At 42.4% G+C, this 24,561-nt stretch overlaps 1 protein-coding gene across 20 annotated transcripts in view; it reads right to left on the reverse strand.

The window, feature by feature from the left end:
• LOC137198389 (microtubule-actin cross-linking factor 1-like) overlaps positions 1–24,561 on the reverse strand; it is a 236,432-nt gene that overhangs the window by 76,571 nt on the left and 135,300 nt on the right. For 19 of the 20 annotated variants that reach the window (XM_067612193.1, XM_067612191.1, XM_067612198.1 and 16 more), the window contains 25 exons: positions 24,390–24,467; positions 23,529–23,690; positions 23,136–23,240; positions 22,562–22,657; positions 22,271–22,396; positions 19,634–19,786; positions 16,462–16,616; positions 16,203–16,329; positions 15,820–16,003; positions 15,328–15,494; positions 14,478–14,656; positions 14,202–14,340; positions 13,904–14,097; positions 13,570–13,729; positions 13,253–13,336; positions 12,890–12,997; positions 12,645–12,743; positions 12,373–12,495; positions 12,069–12,160; positions 11,690–11,825; positions 3,137–9,244; positions 2,782–2,937; positions 2,358–2,573; positions 1,398–1,565; positions 764–1,051 (listed from right to left, as the gene is read on the reverse strand). In XM_067612193.1, coding sequence (XP_067468294.1) covers positions 764–1,051; positions 1,398–1,565; positions 2,358–2,573; positions 2,782–2,937; positions 3,137–9,244; positions 11,690–11,825; positions 12,069–12,160; positions 12,373–12,495; positions 12,645–12,743; positions 12,890–12,997; positions 13,253–13,336; positions 13,570–13,729; positions 13,904–14,097; positions 14,202–14,340; positions 14,478–14,656; positions 15,328–15,494; positions 15,820–16,003; positions 16,203–16,329; positions 16,462–16,616; positions 19,634–19,786; positions 22,271–22,396; positions 22,562–22,657; positions 23,136–23,240; positions 23,529–23,690; positions 24,390–24,467 — 9,603 coding nt within the window. The remainder of the gene's footprint in view (positions 1–763; positions 1,052–1,397; positions 1,566–2,357; positions 2,574–2,781; positions 2,938–3,136; positions 9,245–11,689; positions 11,826–12,068; positions 12,161–12,372; positions 12,496–12,644; positions 12,744–12,889; positions 12,998–13,252; positions 13,337–13,569; positions 13,730–13,903; positions 14,098–14,201; positions 14,341–14,477; positions 14,657–15,327; positions 15,495–15,819; positions 16,004–16,202; positions 16,330–16,461; positions 16,617–19,633; positions 19,787–22,270; positions 22,397–22,561; positions 22,658–23,135; positions 23,241–23,528; positions 23,691–24,389; positions 24,468–24,561) is intronic. The other variant, XM_067612204.1, reaches the window with a different exon arrangement.

Below are 24,561 nucleotides of genomic sequence, written 5' to 3' on the forward strand. Positions count from 1 at the left end.
AACTTCTCAAAGATAAAAGCACTTCATTTGCCCCTAAACAAAATACTCGTAGTGCACACTTTGCCAAGCTTTGAGCAGATTGTGTCCAGAGTTCACACTTACACACACACACAGGCAGACATACAAACACACATATAGTATCTTAACATCAACATGTTGGTCAAGCAACAACAAACAATACAAAGAGAAATCAGACAAAAATCTTTTTATTTGCTGTTTTTCCTCTTCCTCCCTGGTATTCAGGTGAGACAAGAGGAAAAACAGTTAAGAGCTGTAGCCAGCAAGACTTTGCTGCTATCAAATCTCTAGCCTTTACCGCCGTGACACAAGCGATTTCCTTCAGTGGCAATCTGGAACAGCAAGGCAAACAGGTTAATAATACACATGTTATAAAGACATGCAGAGTAGCAAAACACGCTTGCATGAAAGCCTGTGTAGTAGGAGTGAGAATGGTGATACTGTCAATGTCAAGTGGCGAAGCTTTTGCAACAAGAGCAGCAGTGGGTTGATATCAAGGTATGATGATATGAAAAGTTCAAACTGTGGTGGAGGTTAGCTAGTTCACATCAGGCTTTTCTAGTCCTACTGTAAATGAGTTTGGTATGATTTTATAGCATGAGTGCTAATCAAAACATTACTGAGATGTTCTATAACAAAGCACAGATGTTGTTAACAGCATGACAAATGAGACTGTTGCGTTTCAAATGTATTAGTAAGAAAAAAGCATTAAAAACCAAACCGACTCAATCATATTTTTCCAAACCTCTCTCTCCCTTGCACTCTGCATTTCTCTGTCCTTCTCCTCTTCTTTCACCCTCTCCCTGCGCTGCCACTCCTCCTCCCTTTCTCTCTGGGCGGAGAGGGCGTCAGCCCAGGCCTGGGCTTGGCCTGACGCTCGGTGGAAGGCCCTCTGCAGCTGCTGGAGCTGCCCCAGAAGCTGCCTGCTCTGCTCGGGGGCCAGGTCCTGAGCCCGCTCCGAGATGAACACCTGAATGTCAAAGGCCACATTGTTGACCTCATTGGAGCGGGCCATCAGAGAAGACTGGAGCTCCTTAAAAGAAAGAGAAAGAAAAGCAGCAAGTGAGTGGAGGAAAGTCTCATTCCTGCATAGATGAAAGGGTAGCACAAAGAGATGAACACTGGAGCCACAAATCAAGACAATATATCAACTCTTTGTCTACCAAACAGGTGTGAAGAGATGCATATTTTGACAGTGCATATATTTACCTCATGCAGAGCCACAATGTCACACAATCCTTGTTTAATTAACACTAATAAATGGTGTTTAATGCATTCAAATAGACTATGCATTTAGTATAACAAAATGTATATCTTGTATTACAACACCATTTAATGCATTTTTTCAAAAAGGAGCACAAGTAGAATATAAAACTTGCCTTGCAAAGATGCAGCTGCTGTGTGAGCTGATCATGGTTGTCATCTTTCTCTGCCATTTTTTCCATCCCTGCCATTCCTCCACTCATCTGAGCCTCTGTCTCCCTCAACCAAGAGAGGAGGCCCTCTACTTGTTCTCCCAACGACTTCTGTTCAGCAGTTACTGCCTCCTGAGAGAAAGATTGGCAAAATACTGCTGTTGAGTATCAGAACCTACGTCTTATTATTTCAAACATATACAAAGAGGCAATAAACAGGTTTCTGGGCCCAGGTAAGATAACTGATGTAACAATTCTCTGACAATCCCTCCAATCAGAGTAAAGGCCAGTTTAGACCAAAGATTCACGACGAGACAAACTGTTTTAGAACATCGAAGAGAAAAGTTGCAGCTGTGTTAACTGGCCCGTCTCAGTTCGACTCCAGCTGGCTGGTGGCGTCACCTGTGACTCAGCTTGTCAAGTCACCAGTGGTTGGTTTTAGAACATAAGGCACGTCACCTGTTTCAACAGCCAATCAGCTCGTAGCAAAGTCAGCTGGTCGAAATGTCAGAATTATGGACGGAGGAAAGAGAGGATCACCTCATCAGTTTGTTTGAGGAACAGCCGTGTCTGTACGACACAAGCCTTAAAATTTGCAGTCTGTGAATTTGAAATAAAGGTAAAATCGGAATTCTCGGCCCTCTTGTGTTTTTATGTTTTCACTGTTTCATCAATGTTAGAACTGCGACTGTAGCAAGTATCTCACCATCACTATCCTATATTCATATTTTAAGATGCTACAAAGTATCCAGCTACAAAAAAGCCTGAAAAGCTTGTTGCTATGGAAACGATACACCGTCTCGTCTAGTCGTGTTGGTGTAAACTGGCAGGTTCCAGAATGTTGCAGACTTGTTTCGTTGTGAATCTTTGGTCTAAACTGACCTTAAGGGTTCCTTTCTGGTTTCATCTAGATGTCATTTTTACCTTATATGAGTCTCTGTGGTCTCGTAGGCTTTGCAGAATGCCCTCAGAGTTTGCTCTGGCAGCTTCGTACCCTCGAGCCAAACTACGCCCGTCCTTTTCCAGGGCCAATAGGAGCTGCGGAGGAACATCTTTGGGCTGGGGCTTCAACAGCCGCTCAGCAGCCTCCACTTCCTTGTTGATCTCAGGCTCCAAGTCACGCAGTTCAAGGTCCAGAGTCTGAAAGACAGATTAGGAAAAGAAAACAAAAGTTTACTTGATATAGTTTGGTAATAGACTAATCCTTAAATCAGCTTTATTGTTTAACACTGGTGATCAAATGTATGACTGCTAAATAATGTGAGTGTTAAAAAAATACATTTAAGTGAGCTGTCATGACATTAATATAACATCATAGCCTATCAGGTAAATATGCATATTCTTTCACCTCAGTCTGTCTGATGATGTCATCCAAGGCAATGAGGCTGCGGCCAACAGATTGCTGCTGCTGCTGTTTGAGTCGGACCTCAATATGCCTGACCATGGAGACCAGAGCTACGATTCGCTGGTCATGTTCCAAGCATTCCTGACGGATTAATGATGACTATAGGAACAGAAAAAATAAAATATACAATTAAACATAACATACTTTTAAAACAATTTAAACATAATTTTAAATTATTAAAAAAAAAATAATTTTAAAAATGTGTATATCTGTGTATCCAGAGAGACTTGTTTCTTTTAAACAAATCTATATGAAAAATAAAAGCAGAATCCTTGTCAAACTCTCTAATACTTCTTACCTTGCCAGTCGTAACTGTTCCCTCTTTGTTTGACTCAGTTTCTCCAATCTCTCTGACGTCATCCTCCTCCTCTCTACGACTCTCAGTGGCTGTGACAGACTCAGGGACCCCAGCTGATTCAGACTCAGTTAAAGCATCTTCTGAGAGGACGGTTTCTGCAGGTTTGACTTGTAGCTGTTGTTCTTTTAAAGATTTTGATTCGGGAACATTGGTACTTTCAACTTCAGGTGACTGGTGCCCCTTCTTCTTTTTACCTTTCTTAGTTGTTTTTTCTGGTTGGATGACCGTAGGTACAGACTGATCTGCAGGTTGGGTCTCATGGGAATAGTCAGTGGCATCTGCAGCTTTTCTGATTTCTGAATGGGACTCTTGGGGTTCTTTAAGAATTTCTTTCCCCATAGATGTAACTTTTGTCATCTGTGTCTGTTCCTCAATGTGAGAACTAGGTTCCTCTGAATGACTTAAATCAGATGGACGTTGTTGAGAAGCCTCAGCTCCATTAACGTTAATTGCAGAGGTCTCCATTTGGTTTTCCTTTTCACCAACTGAAGGTTTGATTGCTTCACTGGTTTCAATATGTTTGTTCGTCTGCTCAGCTGAGCTATCTAAATCTGGTTTTGCTTCTGTGCTGATTTTTGTCATCGCCTCAGAATCCACTTTTTCGTCAGTGAGTAACTTCTCAGTACCAGGCTGAGCTTTGTCTGCCGCTTTTGGAATCTTAGACTTCTTTTTCTTACTTCTTTTACTTTGCTGAGTTTCTTTAGGCTGGACTGATGGAACGGTCTCAACATCTTTTTGTACGTCTTCCAATAGTTTGGTCTCTATGCCCTCCTTGACAGAAAGTTTCTCCACCGTCGTATGTTGTTTGACCTCTGTCACTTCCATTTTGTCTTCTTTGACACTCATCTCTTCCTCACTCTCTTTTGGTGAACCATTGGGTCTCTTAACACTATCATCTTTGACATCATGACTCTCCACTTCATCGGCCTTAGCTGACGGAGTTTGTACATTTTCATCTCTAACAGTTGTGCTGGGAATCTTCTTCTTCCCCACCTCCTTGCGCAGTGCCTGCAGCTCCTCTGCAGCCTGCTTCTCACTCACTGCTTTTTCAAACACCTTTTTAAGGATGCTCTCTTTGGCTTTCAGTATCAAGGCTGCTTTCTCGTCATCTGGTAGAGAAGATTTCTGAGGCAATTCTTGCTCCTTCCTTTTCTCTACCTCCTGACTGCTCTCTGATTGCTCTGGTTGCTGAGAGACAGAATCCTCTTCCTCAACCTCCTCTCTCTGTTTCTCCCATTTCTTCTCCTCTCCCTTATCACCCTTTTCTGCATCCTTTGGTAACTCCAATTGTATTGCATCCTTCTCTGGCTTATGTTCCGTGAATTGAGGAGTGAGTGGAGCTGCTTCGGGTTCTTGTTTTACCCAATCATTTTCAGCCTCAACAACAGAAGTTGCCTGATCATGAATCTGCGATGTTTTGTATTTGTCTTGTAATGCGAGCTCTGCCGTAAGTGCATGAGTAGCCTCAGGCTGCCCTTCGATTTCTGCATCAACTTGCTCAATTTCAGATGGATGTTTTATCTCTGTAGGCTGTGTTTCACTCTCTGCCTCTTTACCCTTTCCCTTCTTTTTATTCTTCCTCTTTTTCTTGCTTTTGCCTTCTGTCTCCTTGGTTGAAGAAGTCAGTAACTGATCTGATGGATCAATGTCAGCACTAGCCTTGATCTCAATCTTTAAAGGTTTCTCTTTCTCTTCTCTTTTGCCCTCACCATCATCCATTTCTGATGCAACATCACTCTTTTTACATTCCTCTTCACTCAATTTTGACAGTTCTATGATGTGTTTGTTTTCTCTGTCATCTCTATTCTCTGTTGTTACTAAACCTGTTAGGGGTTCATCGAATTCAAAAACATGATGCACCAGTGATGTATTCTCACCACTGGATATGCGCTCCTTTTTCTCAACCTCCACAGGTTCCCCATCTGACTTTACAATTTCTGGCCCTTCTCTGACGTCTTCCTTCTCATCTTGGTCAGTATCGTAGACATGTGCTTGAATTAATTCTCCAACAGAATCTCTTGAAATGCTCTCTTTTTGTTTATCATCAGTGTTACTCTCATCTATCTGCAGTCTCTCTTCAGGCTTCTGTTTAGGAAGATGCTCTGACATTTTGATGTCTTTCTGTGGTTCTATCTCCTCTATGGTTTGCTGAATTCTTTTCTCAACATTACTAGCAAACTTACACAAGAGGTCTATGGATTGGTCTGACTCAATTACAGCCTTTTCTTCCACTGACACCGGCAATTCTACTTTGTCCTCTTCTGTAGTAGCGTCATAAAACAGTGACTGATCTGAAACTTTTGAGGTCAAAGTTTCTCCATCGCCCTGTGTAATTATCAAACCTTTCTCTAAAAGTGGAGATCTTGAAGCCACCTCAGTGTTTACATCTGACGAGTTTGCTGGACTGTCCGGCAATGTAACAGCAGGGCTGTATGTACCAAGTGATGAGGCAACAGGTGTAGAACTATCTTCATCACCCTCTATCTCTACAGAAGGCAATTTCTCCTGAATCTCTGAAGCCATGTCACTGGATATCAGTCCTTTTTCAACAGCATCACTGACACTAGAGACTCGTTGTCCAGTGGCAGGATCAACTAAGCCCCCTTTCACAATCTGGTTGGTGGCTATTACCCTGGCCATATCCTCTTCAACTAAACCTCTTTGAGAGGCTTCAGGTAGAGAGAGCCTTTCTCCAATGGTGATATCAATGATCCCTCCGCTGTCTGCCTGGCTCTGAAGCAACCTTAATGCTGGAACTGGGTCAACTTGTTGAGAAGCAACTGCCTCAGGAAGGGTCAAGCTGTCTCTTGTTTGCTCACTCTGAACACCTCTGAAAGGTTTGACCTCCAAGAAGCGTTTACCTGTTTCAATATCTATTTTACCCTGGCTTACAAGCTGTGAGTAAGGCACAATGCGTACAGTTTGGGGGTCAAGCACTCCTTGTGTTACTGTAAGAGAAGCCATGGCTTCACTTGCAATGTTCTCAGCCAGAAGACCCTTAGAAACTGCCTCTGTCAATGTCAGTTTACATCCAGAGTCAGGGTCAGAAATGGCTCCTGTCGATGCCTGGAGAGTGACTGCCTCTGGGTGTGATGAAGGACTGACTTTTCCTTGGTAGACCCACTCCAGTTCTTCCAGCCCAGGGGCAACAGAGCGATCCACTAGTCCTCTATCTACAGCATCAGAAACTGACAGCCTCATTCCTGAAGCGTGATGTATTATACCACCTTCAGCCACCTGCCTTGCCAACACTTGATAAGCCTCTTCTGGGCTTATTATGCCCTTCTGAATTGCTTGCTCCAGAGGTACTGGAGACTTAGACTCTGGGTCAATAACACCTTCCATCTGTAGCTGTAAACTGGCTTTAGTTAGGGCTGCTGCTGAATCTGTATCCTTTCCTTTGTATGCCTTCTCTAGTGCCGTCAGTCCTTCTCTTTGATCCTCCTCTATCAATCCTAGGTTTGATGCTAGAGTGACGGAGACTTTCTTATCCCTACGTATATCAACGATCCCGCCAGATGCCACCTGGGCCTCTAGAAGTCGAGCAGCGGTGTTGGAGTCAATCAAACCTGCCTGAGCTGCCTCGGTCACCCCACAGATCTGCCTTTTTTCTACATCCACAACCCCCGCAAGGGTTTTATCTGACTTGAGAACACCCCACATCAGATCTTCATCTAGTAAACCCTCCTGCATTACATCCTCCATGCTAAGTGATTCACCGCTGCTGGCGTCTAGGAAACCTCCAAACAGACCTGCCTGAGCCATTAATTTGACGGCAGTATGGCCAGGGAGGACACCCTGAGCTACTGCTTCATCAGGGAGCAGCTTTTCCCCATCTTCTGTCATCAGACCTCCCTGTTTGAGCTCTAGGACTAACCTCTCCAACTCAGCCTCCTCCCCCTCCTTCTCCACTCCTGATTCAAGGATATCAACCCGAGGTTTAGCATGCTCTGAGTCAGTCTCTGTTATAGGCACCTTTTGTTTGATCCTTTCTGATTCAGTCTGGGAATGCTTTATTTCTGTCTTATCTTCAGATTGTGTTGAACTAACATCGTCATTTGTTTTTGCTTCGACTGGAATGAGTTCTTTCAACATCTTAACATCTTCTTCTGATTTGAGTGGTGCTGTGACTGTTTTTGTATCTACTGTTATAGTTGTACTTCTAGTCTCCAGATGACCACTTTCCCTGGGCGTGGATTCAGTTGCAACCTGCTCATCTGAGTCTTTTGTTAATTCCTCTTTAAGATCTTTAGCTGAAGTTTCAAGACTGGATTTTTCTGTCTTTTTATCTTTTACTTTTGCATCTTTATCTAAACCATCTTTAGCTGGAGAGGCTAAACCACTCTCTACAATTACTGATGGTTTGTGCTGCAATTTGTTGTCACTTTCTCCATCGTACCTTCCTTCTAGACTGCCTTTACCATTGATCTCAAAATCCTTGCTTGGTGTGACTACACTGGAACTTTCTTCTTCAACCTCAGTTTGTTTGTCACTAACCCCTTTATCTGTCAAACTAAATTCACTAACCATTTGCAACTTCCCCTGCTTATCTGTGGCCAAACTGCTTAGAGGCTCAACTTGAGATCCACATACAGAGTCTCCAGCAACCAGTTCAGCAGCTTTGAACAACTCCACCAACTCAGGGTCTAGCAGCACCAACCGTTTTCCAGAATGGGCATCCACATAGCTGTGAGTCATGAGGTGAAACAGCAGTTTGTGTTTTGCTTGCTCTTCAGGATTCATTCCATCTGTTGGTATAGCATCCCACACAATGCCTGTTGGAGATGATGAAGGCGATGGAGAGGATGGAGGTGGAGAAGAGCTGGTAGAACCCCAACTCAAACGGTTCAGAGATGGGGTACCTGACTGGTTCATGTTGGGGAGAACATCTGGGATGTGGATGCCTTTGAGAGAACTGACTACACTGGGCTCAACCTCTTCAGCACTCTGGTTCAGGGGTAGTACCTTGAGGGTTTCTGGGTCGTATAGAGCCCCAATGGCATGTCGCTGCCTCAGGATGTTACTTGCTTGCTCTCCAGAGATCATTCCTTGTTGAAGAGCCTCCACAATGGGCAGGATTTCTCCAGATTCAGGTAAGAGCATTCCCATGAAATTCCAGAGAGACTCAAGGACCAAGAGAGCCAAATGAGAAGAGAGAAGGTCCCTTCGAATACTCTCCTCCAAATCCAGGCGTTCTCCACTGGAAGGGTCTAGAATTCCCCCATTTTGCAGCTGGCGTGCCAACATGGCACAGGCTAAATCCTGGTCCATAAGTCCATGACGAACAGCCTCATCAATTGTCAGCCGGTGGCCAGACCGTGGGTCGGCAATACCACCGGCAAAAAGCTGTGCTTCAAGAAGTCGTACAGTTACTTTGCGATCAATCAGCCCTTCCTGGACTGCACGGAAGATGCCAACTTTTCTACCAGAGCGGAGGCAGACAGTTCCTCCAGGTTGCTGTTTGACAGGGAGGAGAAGAAGACCCGAGTCATCGTCAAGGACACAGCACTGTTGTAGCTCATGTAGGTTTAATTTTTCAGCTGTGTTTGGATTGATGAGCTCTTTATGTTGCAGCCTTGACTGCAGTTTGGTGAGGGTTCTGGGAGGCAACAGTCTCATGTCTTTTGCTTGCTCCAAACTCATGATTTTTCCTGTGGAGTCTCTCAGCCCTCCCGTGTGCATTTCGAGTTCTAGCATACGAAGTCCCACTTCCTCTCTGATGAGCCCAAACTCCATGGCAGTAGCTACTGGCAACACATTTTGCTGTTGGTCACCTGTAGACTTAGTATTTTCCACCAATAGCATAGCACTCTCTAGCTCAGAGAGATACTGCTTGGTGTGGGTGTCAATTAGGCCTTGAACCAGACCTTGTTCCAGTGGAAGACTGAGAGGGGCACCAGGCTGGAGTAGCCCACCCATGATAATGAGCTGGGCCTCCAGTAGAGTATGGCAGGTGTCCTGGTCAATAAGACCCCGTTGGGCTGCTTGGAACACTGAGAACCTTTCCACTGTTCCCAGGTCGATTACTCCAGCAATGGCAGTATGCATCTACGAAAAGAAAGAAAAAACAAATTCCAGTTGAAATTTATTCTGGTAACAATATAGGTCAATGTGGTAACGAACTTTGAGCCATAATGTTATGTTATTATATTATCGTATTATATTATACTATTATAGCGTATTATCAGGAGAGTAAGATTATAGAATCAGAAAAAGAAAACCAACAACCAGTGGCAACAAAACTAAATGATATAATTATTTTTTAAAATTTAGTACATATTAAGAATTTGATTGTAACTTTCCCATATTCAGATGTCTCTTATAGTAGAAAGCGCATTAATACTTACCGCTGCTATTATAAAACAAGCACTAAGCATGCAAAGCCTCCAGAAACAAAAATGCTGAAAAAAGCTCTAAATAAAGGAAAGCAAAAGACACATAAAAGAACACGGAAGTATTCAGAAGAAGAGGAGAATAAAATATCTATCAGTGATAGGTCAGAAAAAAACTTACAGGCAACGGTAAGAGAGAAAGCGAGCACTACTTACCGTACGGGCTTGTCCCGTGGCGCACACACACTAATGGGCCAGCTTATGGCTCGGCAGAGCGAGGCGCAACAGGTGAGAAGCTGGTTGTTAGCATTCTGCATGCCACTCTTCATTCTGATTCCTAATACTGCACTAACACTAAATCCTCCTGCTAACCTTACGTCAAACTTAAGTACTGTAGGCTCAGGATATTAAACTATGACTTTCTGGGTCTGATCCCTTTAAACGGAGACTGACAAGGGGTGGGACGAATAATTGATATAGCATTTTTTCATAGAAAAACAGATACCTCTAACGCGCATTATTTTCTTGCAATACACCATGTATCACATAAGATTATAATCACTCATTATCGTTAGCAAGGCATTGTGACCGTATTGTATTGTGAGATACTTTATGATTCCCACTTAAAGTAAGTGAACAGTAAACTAATCTAACTCATTAACACACAGAGCAGCTCCAGATTAAGGGTTTCTATAAATGTCCTGCTTTGTTTTCCCATCTCTCATTCTGATCCTTGGCTCAGAGCTTGGATGTCCACAATTCTCCTTTGGCAGCTGTTAGTGATTTTCAAGCAAAACGCTGGTTTAAAGTTTCACACATTAATATTATGCATTAGAACAAACACATAAAATCTCATTCACACACACACTCTTGTGATCTGGACACAACATGCTCAAATGGTGAAGTGGGGTTTTTTTTTTGCATAGCTGGCCTCTGGTGCACTTACACTCTAAACCAAAGTGACTTTTAAAAATCTTTTTTTTTTTTTTTAAATCTCTACGCTTAAGTGAGTTTTAATCAGTCCCCTGAAAAACCATACAACATTCACTTAGGAATCAAGTAGGAGCTGCAGTTGTTAAAACACACAAATTATCATCAAGGATTGCTTGAAACCTGAAATTCTCAAACACATTCATATCATAGTGTGTATACCAGGACAGAAACAATCGTATGACAAAGTGAGAGCTGACTGTGAATGTGTGATTGTATGTGGCGTAAAGTACATGTATATATGAGGTAAACATTATGAAACATTGAAAAATGCTAAAATGAAATGTGTTGACTTTATGCAGTGGTATTATTTTGCCACTACATAAAGGAAAGTAACATGATACCATTTTGTAGCTACAGAGATGAGTCAGACGCGATGGTGCATCTCATTTAAAAATGGTTGTGCTTCTAACAATGCATCTATGAAAAGCAGAGCTGTACAGCTTTGACCTAACTGCTAGCATGACTTGGGCAGCACTGCTCTAGTGCGGCACCACTAAGGCCATATATTAACCATGTCAGCAGTTCAGCAGATGTATTTTTTGATGATGATGATAATGACAATGACAAAAACTAGGGTGGGGAGAGTTAATGACATGACTGCAGGCTTTTAGGAGAACAATGTGACAGTGGAACACTCCATGCTAAGGCCCAATTCAGACGCTGTCATCCAGAGACTTCATAAAAAAAAAAGTGTGCTGCAGAAGTGTTTCATGACGAAGGCTACAGCTGCACTTTTATCTCATTTTAATCTGTCAAATTATTCTATTACACAACTTCTCCTTAAATGGCAAAAGAAGGAGGTCAAAGAAAAGTGCCAAAAAAATATTTTTAGATCATCTGAATACACGTCTGAATAGGGTCTGTAATGTTTGTTAAAACAAACCATGTCAATGAGTGAGATTCTTCAATAGTGGTGATGTTTATCAAAAATGCACACACTGTGAATACACAACATGCTGTACAACACACACACATACACTCACTCACACACATTCTTGCTGGCCCACGCACGAACACACACTAAGCTCAGCTTGTAAGCGTATTCAGACTCAAAGTAACATTTTACCTTCACAATTACATTTTCTCAAGCTGGCGTAAGCGGAATACGTTTGGTCATAAATCTGTACACCCCCTCCCCAGTCTCAACCCATCCCTCCAACCAATCTACCTTTCTTTCCTCCTCTTTGGCAAGTTGCTGCTCCAGCTGCTGCAGCTGCTGGGTGGAGCTTTCACACAGCTGGCTGTAGGTGGCCTTCAGCTCGTCCAGCTGGGCTTCCACATGAGCACGCTCCTCTGGGGACAACCTGGATGGGACACAAAGGAGAAGGTCAGAGCAGGTGGAGGGATGAGAGATAGTGTGCATTCAGCTATGTGAAAACCTAATGTCAAGAAAGTGTGTTATGTGCAGTATATGTAGGGGGTGACTAGGTTTACATGTACTGCATGTGTACTGTGTGTTGTTCTAAACTGGTTTCTCAGTCATGTATGTGTGGTGTCTGTGTTTGGGAAGTATATAAAATGTGTGTGTGATCATGCATGTGACTTACTTGCTAGCCTGTTTAGAAAGTAGGAAGACCTGTGTGCTCCTGATGGCTTCAGCCACTTCATCTTTCTTGGCTGCTAGTTGTTCACTGATGGCCTTTAGAAAACATGCATGCATAATGTGCTTAGTACAGAGCAACCACCATCAGCAGTTAATCAGCAAACATACTTTTTTGCATTAGTTCAAGTATATAAAAAGTTACAAGCTGCAGAACAAACAGCCCTGAGCAGATCCACTGGTATACATGGATGTTAAGCTTGTCTGTAGAATAATGCGTGTAGCCAAAATATATCAGATTTCTGTTGTACCTGTTGAGCAGCAAGTGAAGACTCAGCGTTGGGGCCCCCAGCTCGTCCCTGGAGGCCTTTGACCCAGCCCAGTAGGTCTGAAACCTGGCCCACCCTGGCCTGCCTCTCTTCCTCTACCTCTTTCTGCAGATATTAAAACAAAGCTCTGTAAGCTATAACTCAAACAACTGAACCTATTTAGCTGATTGCTGACATATTTTTAGAGTGATTTATTCTGACCTCAAATTCCAGGCTAATGTGAAATTGATGGTGAAAGTAAAGTAAAGACTCACCTCTTCTTCCTCTAGTCTTCTCAGTGCATCACTGATGTACTTTACGTGTTGGGTTGTCAGGGTGACCAAAGCTGTGTAGCGCGTGCGCAAGTCCATAAACTGGAGAGACAAACCGAGAAGTGATTACAGTACATCAGTTACTGCATGGGTAATTATATTCAGACAAAAACAATAAACCAAACAATTTATTTATCAAGAATCTTCTGATATCAATCAAAATAGTAAACCAGCATCTGTATCCTTACCTCCTGAGTGATGGCGTCAGAAGAAGAGTGCATCCTCCTCCTCTTGACAGGCGACTTGTGTGTAGACTCTACGAAGGCTCTGTAGGTCATCAGCTGTAGTTCAAAGTCCTACAGGATACAGGCATGGTGGGATACAATTAGATAAAAATGGCAGCTCTGCAATCTTAATACATGTAATTATTACAAAGGTCTGCATCGGAGTTGTATTCAATGTCAGAGGTCCAGAACAGTGGGTGTGGGGTGGAAGATGGTGCATAATCAAAGGGGGTTGACGATACATCTCGCTCTCTCTTTACTATAAAAATCTTCAAATACTACTTTGCATATTTGAAATACTGTATATAAAAACAAACAGTCTCTTACCTTCACTGAGGTGCAGTACTGTTTGGAGTGAGTCTGGCACTCATCTAGTTTGGTCTGGTTCTGTTCAATCTCAGCTACTAATGCCTGAAGAAGAAAAATAACATATAATCAATAAAAGTCAATCACATTGAGTAAATTAATAATATTTTTCCCCACTATACAACATTTTATCCACATAAATCAATATCTCTATTACTGACTGACTCAATCATTTCTTAGAATCAGTCCATTGCATTTTATTATTGTCCAGGTAAGCATCCATTCGGACATGATTTATAAATCTACAGATTTAAGTCGATTAAATCAGTGTTACTAACCGTCTGCTGGGCCAGTTGTTCAGACAGCGCTTTGCTGTCTGCCTGTCCAGGTTGTGTATTTTCTTGTCTCTCTGTCGTCTCTTCGATCCACTTGACCAGAGCAGAATGACCGTCTCTGTACTGCTGCAGAACTGAGCCCAGAGCCTCCAGATCTGTCCGTCTGGAGTCAAACAGGAAAAGAAAACCGGAACATTTAACACACGCAAGCACTCATTAACAGTAAAGTATAAGTTTAAGTAAGCATGACAACTGTATCCAACTGATTTCTCATTATGAGTTTCTCTAAATAACTACAGGTAAGAGCTATTCCTCGTCTTCCTTGTGTCCTGCTCACCGTGTGTCGATCTGTTTCTTGATTGCTTTCCACCGGTCTGCCATCTGACTGGCTCTCTCCTGGTAGCGATCCAGCTCAGGGCTGCGGTCTGGATGGAGCCTGCTCAGCTGAGACCCCACCTCTGTGGCACGACCGACCTCCGACTGCAGCGACTGGAAGATGCCCTCCTGCTCAGCGAGCTCAGCCTTCCACTTCTGGAGAGGGATGAGAAGAGGATGGAGGATAAGGATAAACAGCTTTACGACGTGAATTTTTTCCTTTAAATGGCGACATGTTTAAGTGAAAGTGTGTCCCTTACCCCTAGTTGATCTCTGAGGTTTTGAATGGCCGTTGTGTCAGCAGGAACAATGTCTTCTTCACTTAGTCTGCTCTCGTACTTCCTGACCCGGCTCTCTGCTTCCTCCAGGCAATGCATCAGGACTTCTATTGTTTTTAATCTGGGGGAGGCAAAAGGTAAAGAGAGGTTCTAAATCATACATTTTTTAAGTGAGACTTTCATGGATTCATGCATATTCATGAGTTTACCAAAAAACAGGATGTTTGTATATGCTAGGAGAAAAAAAACCCCACTAACTTTTCTAGGAAGACGGATGAGAGGTTGTGCAGTTTGTCTGTCTTCTCCACGGCCAGAGTGAGTTCAGACCGCAGGACAGGAATGCTGGACGACGACGGCTTCTCCTCGAAGAAACTGACGCAACGACGGGATACGTCTCCCAAACTGGAGCGCAGGGCGTCAAGCTCTGACTGCAGCTTCTGCACAACAAAGAGGATTACTGTCAGTAAGCTGTGAGTGATAAAGGAAAAAGTGGAATGTAAACAGTATCTCAAAGGGAATTGATTTTAAATGTGGATCAAAAGATATGAGTTTAAAAAAAAAATCAAGTTGATTCAGTCAAAATTATCACAATGCTCTACTTAAAATCAAAACCTTTCTGATCAATATTTATAAATTCAATTCAAGCATACATTTTTCATTAACCAATTTAAATTTCACCCAAAAAACTTGAAAGACATAATTCTGTAAATGATATAAAAAGTCATTTCAAAGAACAATATTATTATTATTTTTTATTTAACCTTTATTTATTCAGGGAAGTTTCACTGAGAGGAAGCCTCTTTTGCAGGAACGTCTTGAACATTTTCACACAGTTACACACATTCACACCTGGAGCTGCCCAGTACAACCACAGTCTGATCTGCTGGCCACTGAGCAGCTCCACTGGAACAGCTGGGGTTAAGGGCCTTTCTCAAGGGCACCTCTGTGGTGGTAATGAAGGAGGGGCAAGTGCTGCTTTTTCACTTCTCCCACCCAGATCTATCCTGCTGGTCCTTATTTAACTTAATATTAACTTGTTTAAGTTAATATTAACTTAGTAAAGGGTGTTTATTGACTGTTGTAAACAGCAGATGGGACTCAAACCGACCTCTTGTTCTGCAATCTGGACCGTGCTGTCCAGGCTGTCTGTTGACAGCCGGCTGGGGGGCGGAGTCTGAATTGCATTCATCAGTCTCTTCTCAGCCTCGTTTAGACGCAGCGTGATGTTCTGCAGCTCCGACAGGTACGAGCGAGAGACTGACTCGTCCTTCTCCACTGGACAGAGAGAGAGAGAGTGACAGAGAAGTTATTACAGACATTTACTTTAGTGTCATACCTTATTATTGCCTCTGTTCTAACATCATTGCTTAAATTAAGTACAGGATTTTGGTCATGTGATAACAGGTGGTCAAATAAGTTTTTCATCACAGTATATGTGTTCCCAAGGTAAAAACTGACCTCAACATTCAAGAGTGTGTACTGTTCAGCAGAGACAAATATTATCATTTCAAACATTTCATGGCAGGCAGGTGGGAAGTTTGGACTGTGTCTAAAAGGAGTGTATGCGTCAGGCGCTGCGTGTTTGTCCATCCTGTCTCACCGGTTTCCATGTTGAGCAGCAGATCCTGGCAGTGCTGCTGGGCCTGCTGAACGTCCGTCTCCAGCTCTCGCCTTTCGGCCGGTGTGAACAGAGAGCTCTCTTTGCTGTCAGACAGAAAATCGGCCAACTGAGACTCCAGGTGATCCAGGACCTGCTGCCGCTCTGTCGGAGACTGGCAGCGAACCTGACAGGTGAGACATGGAGGCAGAAGGTAAGTACGACAGAGCAGAAGAGGAGGACAGGAACGACAGGGTAGAAAAGAACCAAATAGAACAGACTGATACAGAACACAAACAAAAAGGAAAGGAAATGCCTCCTCCTTGAAATTATACATAATGGACCAATTGCCACTTGCGCACACACACACACACGCTGAGTCTCACCGAGTCCAGGTTCCATCCGGAGACAGTCCTGACGTCTTTGAGCAGGTAGTGCCAGGACACCACACTCTTCATGTTTACATGGAGCTGATGCCACAGAGACATGACCTTCTGGTACAACTGCTCTGTCCTGCACACACACAGAAAGAATAGCCACAGCATGAATATATTTTTAAATTCTACTACGATACAAATCACTTTAATGTTTAACACCCCTGAACACTAATCCAGCTCCGTGTTATGTTTCTAGTATGTATCTCACCTGCTGGCTGTGTCAATGGCCTCCTGGTTTGGAGGCGGGACGGTGAAACACACCGAGGGGACCATGGCCTCGTTCCCTGTGGGACTGATCACTTTCCATTTGGTCCTCTGAGAGTTGTCCTCCAGCACACACTCTTCACCTCGGGTTATCGTGATCTGAGAGGATGCAAGGGGTGCGGGATGGATGTAAAGACAGATAGAGAGCGAGAGAGAGAGAGAGAGAGAGGGATAGACGGAGCACAAATGGTGGATGAAAGAGGAAAATAGAAATGAAGCGTGATGGAGATTAGATTACGGGACGATGGATAGTGGAAACGAGAGACCAGAGGACAAAGAGAAGTTAGGAGCAGTGCGAGTAAGGATGAAGGTTGCAAGATGAAGAAGTGAAAGACAGAGAACGATTACAGGGGAAAGGAGGAGGGATTGTGATATCAGTGTAGTACAAAGGTAGAGGAAGTTATGAGATGATAAAACAGATTAAATGATGTGAAATGAGAGATAGAAAAGAGGAAGAAAGCAAGGGAGGTGAATCAGGGGGAGAGAAGAAACAAAATGTAAACCGAAAGCCGATAGCAACAAAAAATGCAAACATTTATGGATTTCATGAGGTTAGCAGAAGCCCTAAAAATGATATTATATCAGAGAACCTGCCACACAAGTTGATTTACACCTTTAAACAAAAAGTTTTTTATTGTGAAAGCAGCAATATTTTCCAAACTCAAGAGTGAGTTTTATTCCCACCTGGGCTGGATTTCACAAATTCACCCGTGCAGAAAGTTAAAAAAAAAAAACAACCTTACTGACCTGGTGATTTTAAGAAACCCAGCGCAAGAGGAAAACAAGACGAGAGTTTAGAAGCTGGCAAATTCAGTGTAGTTTAAAAATAAACACACAAGGCGAAGCCATGACTGCTGGGAAATGTTTTAGGGCTGCACATAAAAGGTTACAGCTGTATCGCCTCCCTCACCCACCACCCTCTCTCACCCCTTCCCTGCACACACATATCAATACATCAGTTAACGGAAGGCTATGCACGTATACAGTCACTATATGAAATGTAAATAAAGCTTAAAGCTGTGACTTTTTAATCGTCCGGCTGACTGAATGAACCCGGAAGGCACTGATGGTGTTAAAGTCAGTTCAGTTCAGTTCAGCTCAGTGATTGCCACCTGCTCTTATCCACTGATCTCAGTCTATCTCATCATGCTGTTGTAGCTAAACCTTTCAATATGTTTCATAGAACTCCAAGTCAATTTAACCCTCTTAATCATTGGATCTGTACAAAATTTCACTATGTTTGAAGATTTTTAGTCACTGATTATATAGTTTGTTCACTTTTTTTTTTTTTTAAGTGGATCACAGTTGCGTCACCGTTCATAATACCATGAAGTTACGGTGCTGCTTCTGACTGTCATTAAGTTTTTCATTGTTAAAGATTTGTTTGTTAATGTAACTGCAATGTATTCAAGAAAATCAGGTGAAGTTCTCTGTAACAAAACTGCAAATAAATGCAGAATCATTTGTGTGCCCACCATATTAATCTATATGTGAAACTATTAGCATGTTCAAGAGGACACTAAGAGAACAGTGGGGACACAGAGAGAAAATTAATGAAATATAATATAAAGAGGTGTCTATTTCTTTGAGTTTCCTTCTCTTTGAGATGACTACATTTTCTCAAGCCTTTGCAATATTTTTCCTAATCATACACACATTCTGTCCAGCCAATTTTACTTTAAGAAACCTACCAGAGTAGATCTCAATCAGTGTCCACAGATTATAATCACTAACTGCAAAACTGTACCTGAAATCAGCTGAAAAGAGAGGCGCAACCACAGCATAGTGTGTGCAGTGTAAGAATATCTGAGGTGAGAGAGGGAGAATATAGGCAGCTATACCTGAACGTTTGTCTTGCCAGCCCAGCCGACAGACGAGAGGAAGGGAAGAAGATGAGGAGGAGGAGGAGGAGGAGAAGGAAAAGGAGGGAGTGAGAGGGGAGAGGTACATGAGGGTATGGAGAGAAAGGAGAAGACACAGGAAAGTGAAGGAGAGAAAGATTACTTTTGGTAATGTGCAACTTTGTCCAGAAGTTTGATGAATATCAGCACACACTACTTTATTTTAGAATAACGTTGGCAGCTTGCATCATTCTGCTTTTTTTTAATTCAAATCAGTGATGCGGTGAGACAAAAACCACGTTCCTCCTTTACCTGGAAACAACACCTCAAATACAGTTCGCTTCACTGAGCAGATTGACTGAGAGGAATATACCGCTGCAGACTAAAATAGCAGCATAAGAGGCACCTGCATGTCCGTGAAGTGCTGCTGGGTGCTGCTTTTCAAATGAACTCGCACAGGGGATGAGGCGGATGTATAATTGATTGGTTTCTAGATCCCCGGAGAACATCACAGCAGAGAGTGAGATGAAGAGAGAAAAATCACCGGTTTCTTTGAGTGTTACAGTATATAAAAGAGCCACTGAGGGGGAAAAAAAACAATCCACAACTTCACTTCTCCTCTCAATCGTTTCTTTACTTCAAAGTGTCTTGTGGTTATTTCGGGGCTTTTATAAAGATTCAAGTCGCAGAGACAAAGCGCATCTCAGTTTTCTGAGGAGAACAAAGTAAAAAGCTCATCTATTGTGAGAACTATGTCAATAATATGTTCCGGATGATAGTTATTATTCTAAATTGAGCGCTGCTGTTTGCACTTGCCAGTTAAAATGAAGTGTAACCAAAAAAAAAAAAAAGTCTACAGTTGCAGTCTATTCATCAATACGGACCACCTAAGCTGAGAGAAGAGTTTGTGTTGACATGGTGATCAATCTAAAGAAGAAAAACACTGAAATTCACAGCGTGGAAGAAGCAGCTAAAATAGAGCAGCCACAAAGTAGTCGTGGTTTGTGGCGGGGGCTTGGAGAGGAAGTGCAGAGCAGAGAGGAGGCGGTTGGTGGTGAGGGTTCAAACAATAAGAGCGGTGAGGCCAGTGGTGAGCTCAGTGTATGCACATATTGGGACGACTTTGTCCGTGTAGTCATAGAGATCCTTGAACTTTCAGGAGCGGCTTATTTTTTGCACGACTAGATACAAAGAATTTCCAGAATCTTACAGGACGAGAGAACAGAAACATGCACTTAACACTTCATGAAATATAATATATGATGAGTCTCATACCTCTATTTGTCTGTAGTCGCAGATGGCTTTGATGGGCGTGGTTGTTCCCAGGGTGCTCTCTGCGCTGCGGGGGCGGAGCTGCACCACCGTCTTGGCCCGACCCACAAGGCTCGCCACCGTACTCCGGTACTCGATCAGCTGCTCCTTCTCCTCCTACGGTGAAGGAGGAAATAATTAGACGTTTCAACTGTCAGTCAGGTTCAGGTTGTCGTTCGTCATACGGTCGCAGCGGTCTGTGAGTCAGACAGATGATCCTTTTTAATCAGTTTAACAGTCTGTCCATCATATCATGTCTACGTCAATTATATGTGACGGGAAACTGTTTTAATTCATTAAAATATGAGTCATATTATCATTCACTCATATACAAATGTGAATGTCTGTATAACCAGATGCTGAAATTAAAGAGCACTTTTTCCTGCACTGCCTATTATACACATTAAAAACTATCTACTGTATCCTGTTATCTTTCTTTCTTTATTTTAAACTACTTAACTCCGTCTAAATCATATCAAACACATTTACATGAGCCAGCATTTCCCATCACAGTTATAATTAGCTGTATCCCAGGAGGTGAGTGGACTCCTGACTCAGCTGCTTGTTAGCTTGGGCACTAACCATTAAACATTTAACTGTGTGCTCCTCACCCTGACAGGTAGAAATACACTTCATTTCTCTCTGGTCCACAGCAAGAGAGAGAGAGAGAGAGTCATTAAGGATTCATTAGAGAGAGACAAACAGAGACACCGGGTCGAAGGGAGAGGTAGAGACGGAGAGAGATGCCGACGTGGGGCCGGGGTTAATGACTTCAAACATTACACCACAGAAATGAATTTCCCACTGAGACGTCGTTCGCTGCAGTCAGCAACGCCATTACAAGTCTAATGACAAGAAAAACTATTTATACAAACATAAATTCTAATGTAGGTGCATGAATGATTACAGTTGGTTATTACCAAAAGTTTTAAATCATCAGAAAAGTGTTTAATGCTTTTATGTATTTTCTTAAAGTTGCTTGAGTTCATTACAATGTTTGCTCTGAATTAACAGTAAATTATTCCAAACATATAATCAAGAATCTGGTCGATTAAAAGCTGAGACTCAGTGTGTGTTGAGTTATTCCTTTATACTTAAAGATTTGTCTTGTATATTTAAAATACTGTGTTATCTATGTTTATTTACAGCAAGTGCTTATGAAATCTATCCATGTATGAAAAGGACATTTAATATCAGAGAGCAAAGAAAATACAGGTAACAGGATGTAAACAAAACAGACAATGAACTAAATCAGAAGCCTAAACCTTAATAAAAGGTGAAAGACTGATTTAATATCCTCTCCTCCGTTATTATCAGAGTCAAACAAAAGCTTCAGCTGCCTGTTTATTTGTCACATCTTTCAGAAGCATCTACAGTATCAGCTTCTCCCTCCCAGTGAAAGATGGAGCACGGCCAACTGGAAAGTTCATTAACTGGAGCCTGGAAACTGATTAACACACACACACGCCCCAAACACGAGCGGATGCGAACGCACACAGATGTAAACACCGTCAGTGTGTGAATATAGACACATGCTGTACGTGACAATGCTGACTGCACACACACACACACAGAGCTGTGAAAAGAACAGCTGTTTGTGACACACACACACACACACACACCTCTTTATTAGGAGGATATGCTGACTGCTATGATCTGTGGAGTCTTGCCCGCATTAACTCTGCCATCTGTTTGAAGTCAGAGGTAGGTAGGTGTGTGTGTGTGTGAAGTATGTGTGAAGATGGCAGTCTCACAAATGTGCCACAGGGGGGACGGTTCAGCAAAGGTACTCTCTAACGGATTACGTCACCCTGTCATGTGTCGTGCTGCAGCAGACTGAGGCAGAACAATCAGGAGGACAGCGGTATGCTAACACTTGAGCTACTGTAGGTCTCTGTTGCTCCGGTGCAACAAAACAGTTAGAATACAGCTACATTATTCCTGTTAAAAACTCGGTCCAGGATAATTTTTGATGTGTCACGTATTGGTTTGCACTGTGCACACAAGGTGGCAGCATGGCCCCTAAGGACCTGAGGGATGCAGCAAACTGGGGTAAACAAATGACTTCATGTCTTTAGATATGACTGGTCAATGCAGGCTCCACAAGACCTTTATTTATTTTTATCCAACATATAAACTAAAGCTGGAAATTAACATACGATGTAAAGATGTTCCATATTATGAAAGAAAAACGTCATTTTTTTATTCTTCAATTGATTGTCCTAAAATTAAGACCACCTTCTACTGTCAGCCAATAAGAAGCCTTGCTCAAGTGAATATATATATAATATATAATGTTGCTGTTTCTTCACTTTAACTGTAGAGGAAGTTCAAAGTTCAAATATCTACATATTGAAAAATACAAAAAGGGATAGTCAGAGGATTTTTAAAAGGGGAATTCTCTGCAGGTGGACAAAATTCAGCTACGAAATCAGTCACAGGATCCAAATCTAGTCGGCTGTTCCAAGACGAGAATATGTGATTATTCAACCGTGCAGCAAAAACTTTTTTTGGCATTGTTCCCTGTTCATGAATTTACCGGAACAGGACCGAGAGTTGTAGATAAAAATCAGAGACAGGCGATTGAATGAAGACAGATACCATTGAATCCTGCAGCAGGTCTTCCAGTTTGCTCAGTCTGCTGTTCTTGTCACAGGTGTACTGTCTCTTGATGGTTTCCTGGAGCTGACGCAGGTACGACTCACAGTCCCGTGCGTCGCTCATAAACTGACAAAAAGACGGGAAGAGAAAAAGTCAGGACACGAGATTTTCACAGGAACCGATTTTTATGACAAGAAGACTTAATCAATCTTTTTCAATTTTCAGATTAAAAGCTTAATTTCTGCTCTTGAGCAAAAGCGTGGAGACATTTGTTACTGGCAGCAGTCTCACCTGAAAGTAGGCTGTATTATCTTTGAGATGCTGCTCCACACACACACACAACTGGCCCACCCACTGCCACTGAGTCTGTAGCGCCGCACTGTAGGCCTGAAAAACAGAAAAGTAGGACGAGGATGGAGGTGAGTGAGAGAGGGAGAGATTGTGTCACACTGCAGGTACAGTACACACAAGCCCCATGTTGTGAAATGACCGTTATGTATCTTCAAGGCTTTAACAAGGATGCAGATCAGCACATATAGAGTCACAATCATTCTTTTTAATTGAGGATTGATGGACGACGTAACCAAATCCCAAATCTGTATTGTTAAAGAAGCATTTGGTTTTGTTAGATACAATTAGCAGTTCTTCATGTTTGCCAAAAAGGTTTACACAAAGGTCACTGCTCTTTTAAAAATAATTATATCTGTGGGCTTTTTAAAATGTCATGGAGTTCACAGACAAGTGAAAACATTTACATTCTAATAAAAGTGTTTTGGTTGAACCGGTTCCCAAAAGTAAGTCACAGAGGCAAAAGCCGACATCCTGAAAGGTCATTTAGCCCGAGTGAATAAAATCATAGATTCACCTCCACAGTCTGTTTGGCAGGATGGTTCTCTTGACACAGACGGCTGGCTGTTTCCTGGAGTGATCGCATCACATCTTGTTTCTCATCCAGCTCTAACCTCATTTCCTATAAATAGAACAGGAAAGGGAGGATGGTTCAAGTAGATGAGTGGCACTGGCCTGATGTTAAAAAATAGTGTTTGAGTGCATGTTAACAGAACTTGTAAACAGCTATTGTGACAAATAAACAGTGAAAGGAGTTGGTTTAATGCATAGCTAGTGTCTGTCTCTCAATAATGGATATAATAACATTCCTGTTCTCTGGAAAACTGGAGTATAATAGTCTGTAATTTGTGTTTTGTGACTTGACAGAGGAAACAATCAGTGTATCTGTCTGTGCCCTTCCTCCACTCACGCTGTATAGTTCTCTCTTGGCGTTTATGTTGGTGTTGTTGTCGCTCCAGTCGTAGGCAATCTCCTCCTCCTCCCTCTCGTTGAGCCAGATCAGCTCCTCAGTGCAGTGCGACACGAATGCGTGCAGGCTCTCCAAGCTCCGCAGGCGCCATGACGAATGTTCCTATGGCAACCACACAAACATCATCATTATGCTGATCAGCAGTGCAGAGGGGGAAGTTAAAAAAACATCCTCGGGTTCTCTGGCTGTTTGGATTGTACTTCTGGTTTTAGATGGAATTTGAGGACACTCTTTTCATTGTAAGAATACAAAACCTCTTCAGAGGCATCATTTTTCCAGCATGTAATTTCTTTAAACATATCAAAGGAGGTTGATTTTTGATCACCTCCATTTTCCTGCAGCATATACTGTATATGTATTGCTTTATGATGAATATGATGATATTGGAGTGAGGTTACTTAACAAACATTTGTGGGGTTTTTGCTAAAAGGAGGCATTAACTCAAAAAGTAGCTGTAAGACACAGACGACCGTGAATGACCTGAGAGGAGAATATGAGGCCTCAAGAGAGAATCTTTACCTCCCAAAAATAAGAAAGAAGCAAATATTCTTCAAGAAATACAAAATAAAATACATGAGCAGGTGTGCAGTGTGTGAGGAGGGTACAGGAGAACAAAGAAAGACAGAAAGAAGTTAAAGTGAGAGCAGATGTCAAATTGTCTGCTCTTAGCATGAGAGTCCTGTCATGCTATAATGGGATTAACTGAGGAAAGGGAAACAAAGAAGTACGTTCCCAAACACACACACACACACACACATATATACACACACACACACAACCCCTTCTTGATCTGAGACTGACCAGTAGTTTGCAGTATTGGTGCTCCAGCTTGGCCAGGGTTTCAGAGTAATTGCTCTTGAAGTTGGGAGAGACTTTAGCCTTAAGAGAGGAAAGTAAACACTTCATTACAAACCGCAGCTCTCTGCAGAAAACCTCTGTGTGTGTGCAGCATGTGTTCATGCGCGTAATGTTT

The sequence above is a fragment of the Thunnus thynnus genome, chromosome 15, assembly GCF_963924715.1.
Source record: "Thunnus thynnus chromosome 15, fThuThy2.1, whole genome shotgun sequence".
NCBI lineage: Eukaryota > Metazoa > Chordata > Actinopteri > Scombriformes > Scombridae > Thunnus > Thunnus thynnus.